This window comes from Octopus bimaculoides, chromosome 14, assembly GCF_001194135.2.
Source record: "Octopus bimaculoides isolate UCB-OBI-ISO-001 chromosome 14, ASM119413v2, whole genome shotgun sequence".
Taxonomy (NCBI): domain Eukaryota; kingdom Metazoa; phylum Mollusca; class Cephalopoda; order Octopoda; family Octopodidae; genus Octopus; species Octopus bimaculoides.
In genome coordinates this window covers 55,084,162-55,094,696 of record NC_068994.1, presented here as the reverse complement: position 1 = coordinate 55,094,696, position 10,535 = coordinate 55,084,162, and the positions used below count along the sequence as shown (strand labels likewise).

Below are 10,535 nucleotides of genomic sequence, written 5' to 3'. Positions count from 1 at the left end.
CCTAAGAACTCTGTCACCCCCCCCCACACACACACACACAAACACACTGTACAATGCGATGATGTGTCATAATTTGTCCTCTTCAATTTGTGCTGACCGCACAGTCAGGGTTAGGCAGGGAATCCAAATTTGCTGACCCTCTTCCACCACCACTACTACTATCACTCCACTTTATTATTATTATTATTTACTGCTTATCCGATCGGTTTTAAGTTTTAGAAGTTCAAAGAACACCGGTAAACATTGCTACTGGTATTGTTACCTCTCATTTTTCAGTAATATCTGTAAATTTTCGTTTTTCTCCGTATTCTGTCAAACAAATAAGAAGGGAAATAAATGGTTTTTAGTACCCAGAAAGACCTGGAGACAAATTAAAATCCAATTCTTTACCAAGGAATATTGCACGAAAATAAACCCGACAACCAAGTCCTTTCGGGGTGTAACAGTGTCGTTAATAATAATAATAATTTACCTCTGGAAACATGGGTGTTTCGTACATCATCCTTAAACATCTCTCGAACAGGATGGGCTACTTGACCTGGAGAAAATTGCAACTGGGCCCCACCTACAAGGTCAGGCACTGTTTATCTTGATATGAGATCGCTATGTTGTGCACATATGGTTGTGATGCATGTGCCTGGTGTACTCTTAACAGACAGGTAGTTATGATGGATATGTTAAACTTCATGTGTGATATCCCAGTGTCACTTAGATGGTATGCGCTGTTCTCTCACTCTAATAATAATAATAATAATAATAATTGTTTAATCAGTATAACCTTTTCAAGACACATAATGAATACTGTTGTTTCTACATTTTTCTAATTGTTATCACAACTAATTATTCTAATCATTATTAAAATATTACTCGAGTACAAATACAGCAATGGCCAACGTTGCCTTTCATCAGGGTTGATAAAATCAAAGCACCAGTCTAGTCAAGTGCTGCGGTTGTTGCCATCAACTAATCCCCTCCCCACCTCCACCTCCTAAAATTGCCGGCCTTGTGCCAAAATTTAAAGCCATTATTAATATTACTACTGCTACTACTACTACTACTACTACTACTACTATTACTCACCTTTTTGTTTTTAATTTTCTATGGTTCTTTCTCTTATCTTTCAATTCTTTGAATTCCTACCTCTGCTGCTGCTGCTGCTACTGCTACTACTTTTATCACTAACAGTATTATTACCTTCCGCTTTTAATACTGTCTCACTTAAGCATATTTCGTCTATGCTGAAATAAATCTTGTACTCTGGGAGCTTACAGGAACCAGCCAGCTTAGCAGTTTCTTGTAAATATTAAAGACAAAAAAAAATTGAAATAATAATTCTAGCCATCTTTCTCTCTATCTTTCTATCTCTCTCTCTGTGGTTCAGGTGAAGCATAGGTTAAAAAAAAAATAATAATAAAATACAAATTTTAACTGGTTTGCCAAAAAAAGAAAAAAAAAACCCTCAAAAAACTATTTACTGGTTTGGTTGCTAGAGACAAAATTATACAATAAAATCTGGAAAAAAAAACCATACCAACCGTTTTGTTGTTCGTCAGTATTTTTCTTTCAGCAATGGCTTCTTCATTTTATTGTTCCTACCATTACATCATCATCCTCATCATTGTTTAACATCTGCTTTTCCATGCTGGCATGGGTTGGGTGATTTGCCTTTCGAGTGTTTGGCCTCATAGAGGCAATGACCAAGACCTTTGGCATTGTGTCATGTTTGAGAAGAAAACCCATCAAGCTGAGAAAAATTACAGTTGTGGCAGATACCAGTCTCACGCAAATGGCACCCGTGCCTGTGGCACATAAGAATATCCATTACATGCTTGGAGTGGTTGGCATTAGGAAGGGCATCCAGCCGTAGAAAACCATGGTAAATCAGACTGGCGTCTGGCGCAGCCTTCCAGCATGAACAAGACGTTAAATGATGATGATGCACCACATCCTGTTGTCTGTTGTGGCATGGTTGCCTACAGCTTCCTAACACCAACCATTCTACACAGTGTATAGGGTGCGTTTTATGTGGCAGCAACACCAACGGGGTCACCAAGCACCTTGCAAGATAAAAACCTTTCAAATGGTGGAGTAGTATTGGGTTGTGTGGCTTTGTGTCAGTTGAGAGATTTTAGGTGCAGGGTGGATAGATATATGTGTGTTTGTCCCCACCCCCAATCGCTTGATAACTGATGTTGGTGTGTTTACGTCCTTTGTAACTTAGTAGTTCGGCAAAAGATGCCGATAGAATAAGTCCTGGGGTCGATTTATTTAACTAAAAGTGGTGCTCCAGCATGGCCACAGTCAAATGACAAACAAGTACAAGAATAAAAGAATTGTAAAAGTATAACCCAACTCAAAAAATACCCTTGGATCGTAGGGCGACATGCCGTGCTTGAGGAGACATATTGAGTCAAGTATATCAACATCAAAATGAAATCAAATAGAAATTGTAGTTGTGGTACGTAAACAGCACCATCTGAACGTGGTAAATGCCAGCAAAGTAGGACATGCGGAAATCACCCGTATATTCAGATAAATGATACGTTTGTTGCTGATTACAGTAAGATTAAATCATAGCAATAACAATACATCTCATAGTTGTAAAATAAAGCCTTTTGCAATCACATACACGTCAACAACAAAAATGCTAGCAGCGGACCCGTGGCTCTATAGGTCTTTTAAACACCGGTGCGCTCTATGTGTGGATAAAACCAAAATTTTCCCCCATATTCGGCTCTGCGGCTTAAATGCCGATGCGTTTTATAAACTGGAAAATACGATAATCCAAAATCGTCTATCAACTGTGGGAATTCCAACGACCAACTTCTCGAAGCTGAATCAGTCTTTCCGCTAACAAGTTAAAACACGCGCTTCTCTTCTTGGGCAGAGAACTGCTTTGGTATTAATACGCGCACAACCCTGATTGGCTGGAGTATGCCATAGCACAACTGTGCTATGACGCGACAACTAAAATAGATTTCTTGACATGTTACAGTACCCGCCGCTCAGACTACAAGCAACAATAATGCAGCAAGAAAAGAAAATGCAGAGTGAAATGTTCGAACAAGGGAAAAACATGAATACATCAAGGAAAGCAATATTACAAATGCAAGTATGCGAAAATAACAGGCACTTAGAGCAAGTTCATATATATAGTCTTGTAAAGTCTCTTGGGCCAATGGACGCGATGACTACTACGGGTTGTCGTTTCGTGTGTTGGTGGAGGTGGGTGAGACGTGTGTGTAGGGGTGTATGAGACACCGAGGTATGTGCATCTGTATAGGCCCCTTTAAGTCTATCAACAGAGTCAGTGTCTCTGGAACCATTCAAGTCAATAGTGAAATGTTTGTTAGCACGATAAGGTCCTAAGTAAAGTTTAGTGAAAGGACTTCTCTGGCGAAAACGTGGATCCACGAAGCTATGTCCCTCGGGACTGCAGGTTTCACGGTTTGGTGCCGAGTGTTCATCGGCCGAAGGTCTTGAAGGTATGTACGAAGGTGGTTCACATAAAGAGTAGGATCTTGAGTCGACAGATCTACTGGGACAAGCATCTGCTCCGGTAAAGACAATGGAACACCATACAGCAGCTCAGCTGGAGAGAAACCGAGGTCTTCCTTGAACGAAGTTCGAATGCCAAGGAGTACTATTGGGAGGTACTCGATCCAGCATTGATTATCAGGATAAGCGTGAAACGCGGCTTTAAACTGTCGATGGAAGCGCTCCACTATTCCGTTTGGATTCACTCAAAAGACTCCTAAAAAGTAGTTGATAGCTTCTGTCATCTAAGAGACATAATCAGTAACAGAGGAGATCGTTGTAAAAATACGGTGGCCACAGAACAACGAGGTGAAAAAAAAAAGCGTTTGTAAAAAATAATGTTACTTCTGTTGACAATAAAAGGGTTCTATCTTTGAGTGAAGAGAAGATTGTATGATGATTGTATAAAAAGTCGATTCTATGAGGTAACGAAACAAGGACGTCGAAAGCAGACGGTGTATGAAAGCTGAAAAGAAACTAAATCCGAGTATGTTTCGCTGGATGTGTAATATTTGCGTGCATGAAAGACGGAACACAGATAAGCAGTCTTAGATTTAAAATATCAGTGTGTATACTGGCACTCCGTCGGTTACGACAGCGAGTGTCACAGATGATCCGATCAGCGGAACAGCTTGCTCGTGAAATTAACGTGCGAGTGGCTGAGTACACCACAGACACGCCTATTCAGCGTGACACGGAATGTAACAGCACATCCTTCTCCAGTCTCACTTTTCTTTTCAAATAAAAACTTGAAAAAGTTGATGAGGGCTTGACCAAAGAGGAAAGGTGTCTGTCTTCAGTTCTTTCTGTCTTGTCCATCACAGAACATCTTTCACCGGACACTAAAGCCTGTCTAACAATAATGATAATGATTTCTTTATTAACTATATGGATTGGCAAAAAGGGATCGAGGCCCGTGCAGGACGATACTGTGTAGAAGTGCCTAAAAAGCATTACCGTTTATATTACAGAGCGTCTGTGATTACTGCTTCCGCAATAAAGGTAAGACAGGCAGACAAACAGACAGATTCAAAGTCATTGAGTACAGTTTCCTGTTTTCGAATCCACCTATTTTGTAACGGAGGCAGTTTGGTGGATGTGATGTAAGAATCAATGATAGCGAACTGAGTATTTGAAAGATATTTTATTTTATTCACTCTAGAAGGATGGAAGATAGTCAACTTCAGCTGCATTTGAAACTGTAGCGCAAATGATAGTTCCTAGAATCGACAAATAATGCAGTTAAGTCTTATCTTAAGTTTTTTCTCTGTGTGTGTGTGTGGCTATAACTTTATTTCATCTCTCATTTCTCTCCTTTTAGGTATATGTATATGTGTGTGTGTGCATGCATGCATACATACATACATGCATACATGCATACATACATATATACATACATACATACATACATACATACATACATACATACATACATAGGTACGTACGTACGAATCAATATATATCACTCTTGCGTTCCACAGATCAGTTGCAACAAACGACCTAAAGACGGCGATTTCGGCCGTTTTTCCTGTTTTCTATTTTTATTTTCTTTTAAATTTTAAGTCACGTTTTAGAAAATGAACTCCATCGAGGATTTCGATCGCTTTGGTAAATATCGTTTTTAATATCTAGTTATTTGGGGGTTTTTTTGCTTTTTTTTTTTTTTGTTCCGTCCAACAAATATATTGATTATTTTTCGATAAATCAGAATCTAAAATGACCGATTGCCAATCGACGCCGGAAAAAACGCCAGGCAGTATTTAGTTATGTCCCTTTATTCCCGGAGTTCCACTGGAGCTAAGTTTGTCTTATGTCCCGACCTGCGAGGTAAAACGAATAGGTATTAGTAAGGTGCAATCAATTAAATCAACTACACCCCACGTTTTTAAATGATCAGCATACTTACACAAGAGTACCCCCAACCCCGTCTTTGTTTCCTCATGACTTTCTGAAAAAAAAAAAATATATATATATAAGCGGAAACGTGACTGTGTGAGTAAGAAACTTCTTTATACAGCTGTCCGAATCCATCTACAATCTTCTCTCCTGCACACCACATCTAATGCTTTTTTATGCCCAATTTTTATCTCAGCACATTTGTATTGTGTTGTACATGCACACTGACATTGTACATCTATCGGAGCATGCTACTTTCATTTCTTTCTAGTCTTCGCATATCTTCTGTATTCACATTCAAAGTTACTCAACCATGTAGCATTACTGTTGTACAATCTGCTTTTCAATCTGATAAAAGGGTCTTTTGTTACCAACAAAGATAAAAGTTCTCCGAACTTTCTCCATCCACTTCTTATTCTTGCAACTAAACTTTCTATGCTGGAAATCGTTCAAGTGTGACTCTCGCCTCCAGAATAAACAGACTTAATCCTCAGCATGCATCTGTAAGGTTGGATTAGTGGCTTTCGTCCAGGGTCCATATGGCTCTTGGGGTCCCATATAAGATTTTGTTGCTGAAATTTATCTGCAATAAATTGGTTATACTTTTGCAATACACAAAACATTTAATAACCATTTTTATACAATTCCGAATTATATTTAATTATAAAATATAATGGGATTTTTTTAAAACATCGAATGACTATGGGGATCCGTCCACGTAAAATAGGGATCAAAGGGGTCCATAAGTAAAAAAAAAAAAAGATGGTTGAGAAACATTGGGCTGGATGATACAGTTGGGTTTTGTGGGGGGAACCCCAAAAAAACTTTAGTTTGGCTCTGGAATCGACAAATTCTTCTTGTAATGGTTCGTTTTCTGATTTGTTTACATTTGTCCAACGTAAGGACTTCGAGTTACTCTCCACCACCACCACATTTCTACTTATCTCCTGGTTCCAAATTACCCTTGCGCTATTCACATTAACCCCCTCTCTGATTTCAAGAGAAGGGGTCAGCAATGACTCTAATGGGACATCACTATCAAGGTGATTAAATAAATGATATAAAGGGGGACAACTGTGAGTCGGGCTTCGTGCCGTTTTATATGGTCTCAATCATTAGAACAATATTCTTTCATTTAATTTATCTAATCAAGTAATTATCTTCTAAAAATATGAGAAAAACATGTCTTCTTTTCTGTGTTGTTTTCTCCACATGTGGAGATTCTATGCAGCCATGAAGCATTGTACGGTGAGTTCCACATGATTTTATAGTTTTTGTTTTATTTTCTTTTTGCCACATTAACTCTAATAATCCTTTCTATTATAAGCACAGGTCGGTCGATATATCGATTCCCAGTGATCGACTGGTACTTATTTCATCGATCTCAAAAGGATGAAAGACAAAGTCGACCATGGGGAAATTTGGACTCTGATCATAAAAACGGACAAAATGTCCAGCTTTGCTTAACCATTCTGCCAGTTTGTCATTTCACATTGATTCTAACAACGGTTTCAAATTTTGACACGAGGCTAGCAATTTCGGGTGCGGAGGAGGGGTGCTAAGTCGATTACACCCCCCACCTGCCCCGGTGCTCAAATGATACCTATTTTATTGACCCCAAAAGGATGAATGGCAAAGTCAACCTCAGCAGAATTTGAACTCAAAACGCAGATATAGAAATTTACTGAAATTTCATTTCAACAGAAGGACATATTGCTGTAACTACATTTAAACTCTCCAAGTAGAAAGGAAGAATACAAAAATACATTTTGACTTAGCCAGACCATATTGGCTAAGTCAAAATGTTTTTTTGTATTCTTCCTTTCTACTTGGAGAATTTAAATGCAGTTATAAAAACATGTCCTTCTGTTGAAATGTAATTTCATTAAAGTTCTATATCTTTGTGCAGCTGAAGATTGCTCTGCATTTTACATTTGATGTAATGTTCACATTGCTTAAATAAATGGAGTCGCATGAAACGATTGTACTGCATTAACTTTGGATATCCTTGTTGCTTATTTTGATTTTAATCACCTTATTTTGGGATTGTTTGGATAATTCTGGTGCCTAAACTTAAGTACCATATTCACCTTGAATCTAAATTTTATAGATATATGAATTGCCTGTATCTTAATATCTCTTTCTTATTGTTTATAGGAATGCTTTCAGAAGATTCCAAGTATGAATCTACGAAGTTCAGTAATGATTACAACACAACTAGAGTTATTTGTTATATTTGTGGTATTGACTGTACTCCAAAACATTCATGCCAGCATGAAACACTTTGTCTAAAGGACTGGCTCAAGGAAAACCACACATTTGACTATTTTGCACCCCAACAGCCCAAACCATACCCAGATCCTTTCCTTTCAAGTGCAAAGCAAATACATAGATACAATCAAAATGCAGCAGACACTGCAGTACATTGCCTTGATATCACACCCAAAGCAAACAAAAAACACGATCTAAAGAAAATTCCAGCTTTAGGTTTGAAACAACCGAACACTCTGATTCAACCACAGAGATTTGTACGCCAGGACGAACAGGACTATGTTGTAAGAAAAAAAATTCAGGATAAAGTTGGTTTTTTAAAGAATGCAGATGAAAAGCTCCCAAAGACTATTCTACACAGTGTGCTAGTCAAAACCATGCAGAAATATGCACCACTCTTACCTGAACCTAGTGCTCCAAACAGAATCCCTAGAGAACACCTGTACGGTTACAATGTTGATGAGCTGAATTCAACCAACAAGCTTATTCTAAAGCCATGCTATATTGCAACTGAACAGTTGATAAAAAGTGGATTGCCAAGTCATGTGGGACTGGCATCGAGACGACCAGTTCAAATATCATCCAAAATAACTACAATTTAATCAGGATAACATTCTTAGCCATTTCTGCCCCAAACCTGGAAATGCATAGAATAAAATATGCATGAAGAAAGAAAAATACATGCACATGATAGCCCATATAGTACATATATATATATGTGTATATATATATATATATATATATATATATATATGTATGTATGTGTACTTATAGATATATATATGTATGTATGTTTAAATATATATATGCATATGTATGTTTTTGCATGTATATATATTTATTTATCTGTTAGTTTCTCTCTCCGTCTCTATATATATACATGCACACACATATATACATGCATACATATATGTGTGTGTGATATACATTTACATTTATGCATAGAGACATACAAACATTCATATACATACATATACACACACTTATGTGTGTGTTTATGTATGTATACATATATACACAACTGTATCCATATTTTCTCATATTTTTGTAATCTTTTATTTGATTTCCAATTCCATTAGCTGTGATCTTATTGGAACTACACACAGATATGCACATAAGAACAAAACATTGCAATTAAAGACAAATAATTTACTCGTCAGCCTGTGTAGTTTTAATTCAGCTAACAGCATATCCCACAATGCATTAGATTGCTGTGAAACTATCATTCTGTAATGAATGATGGCTCTGTAGGTAAAACCAATTCTGCATAAATGGCTACATGTAACTTGAAACTGTGAAACTGTCAACTGCACTTCTAAACTAGCTTTCACTTCAAAAAAACATATAAAATAAAAAAAATGCTGCTGTATATTTTAATCCACTCCATATAAAATTAACAAAATATTTTTCAGGAATAAACAAAATGGCTGTTTTTAATTTCTCAAGTGTGTTGGTGTTAAGATTCTATACTCCAGGATTATTTCCATTTTTGTCAAAGCTGAAATTTCCTGCTCGTAAATATTTATGTTTTACACATCGTTTCAATTGGTTGGCTCTCCGATTGTCATTTGATTTCTAAGCCCTGAATTTGTACATTGTCCCAATATATATCTAATGGGTTAAGCAATAATTGGGAGACAAACACACACACACACACACACACACACATCAGAGTAAGCACATACATGTGAAACAAAGTGGAAAAAATAGTACTCGAATACCAGAGGTAGAGTAATATGTTTTATTAATAAAGCTGCATATATATATATATATATATATATATATATATATATATATATACATACATATACACACACACACATACATACAACAGGCTTCTTTCAGTTTTTGTTTACCAGATCCACTCACATGGCTTTGGTTGGCCCAAGGCTATAGTAGAAGACATTTGCCCAAGGTGCCATGCAGTAGGACTGAACCCGGAACCATGTGGTTGGAAAAGAAGCTTCTTACCACACAGCCTCACCTGTGCCTGTTTATTTTTTTGAATGACATTGTAGAGTCGGTGTGAGAAGCCAGATCTGGCAGGTATGAACATAAAATGGAAAATACTGAAGCCAGATATGGCCAGTTTAAATGCTAAAGGGTTTAACTAAATTGCTAGTTTGAATCCAGTTTGGTATCATGTACATCTGCAATCTGTGTGCATGCGGCTATGAATATAATTCCCCCCCCCCCTTAGTGTTCGCATACATTTGTAACCAAGCACAGTCATGACTGTGTGGTAAGAAGCTTGCTTCCCAACCACATGGCGGTTCCAAGTTCAGTTCCACTATGTGGCACTTTGGGCCAACCAAACAACAGTCTTGGGCCAACTAAAGCCTTATGAGAGGATTTGGTAGATAGAAACTGAAAGAAGCCCATCATATGCGTGTGGGTGTGTGTGCATGTGTTTTTGTGTTTGCCACCCCCACTGCTTGGCAATGGGTGTTGGTTTATTGATGTCCCTGTAACTTAGCAGTTCAGCAAAAGAACCCATAGAATAAGAAGCATCAGGCTTAAGAGAAAAAAAAAAAAAAAAGCAGTACTGGGGTCAATTTATTTGACTAAAATTCTTCAAGGTGGTGCCCCAGCATGGCCACAGACTGGTGACTGAAACAAGTAAAAGATATGTATATCATAATTCTTGACTTTTTGACTTTATTTTCTGCTGGCATCATCCGGCTCTTTGGTTCTGATAACTATGTACCTTTGTAATTGGAACCCCCCCCCCCAAAAAAAAATAATAAATAAATAAATAAATAAAAAAAAATACAAAGTTGAGAAATGAAAATAAAGGGAAAATTTCCTCCATGTATTTCAATGATTTAAAA

At 37.4% G+C, this 10,535-nt stretch overlaps 1 protein-coding gene across 2 annotated transcripts; it reads left to right on the top strand.

Annotated features, from left to right (window-relative positions):
* The first annotated feature begins 3,273 nt into the window (after nucleotides 1–3,273).
* On the top strand, nucleotides 3,274–9,149 carry LOC106872306 (uncharacterized). Of its 2 annotated transcripts, none has more exons than XM_014919245.2 (2): nucleotides 3,274–4,778; nucleotides 7,591–9,149. In XM_014919245.2, the coding sequence occupies exon 2, from the start codon at nucleotides 7,593–7,595 to the stop codon at nucleotides 8,304–8,306; it is 714 nt and encodes a 237-aa protein (XP_014774731.1). In that variant the 5' UTR covers nucleotides 3,274–4,778; nucleotides 7,591–7,592; the 3' UTR covers nucleotides 8,307–9,149. The 2 variants fall into 2 exon arrangements, with proteins under 2 accessions (XP_014774731.1, XP_014774730.1); XM_014919244.2 differs by lacking the exon at nucleotides 3,274–4,778 and adding an exon at nucleotides 5,025–5,145.
* The last annotated feature ends 1,386 nt before the right edge of the window (nucleotides 9,150–10,535 follow it).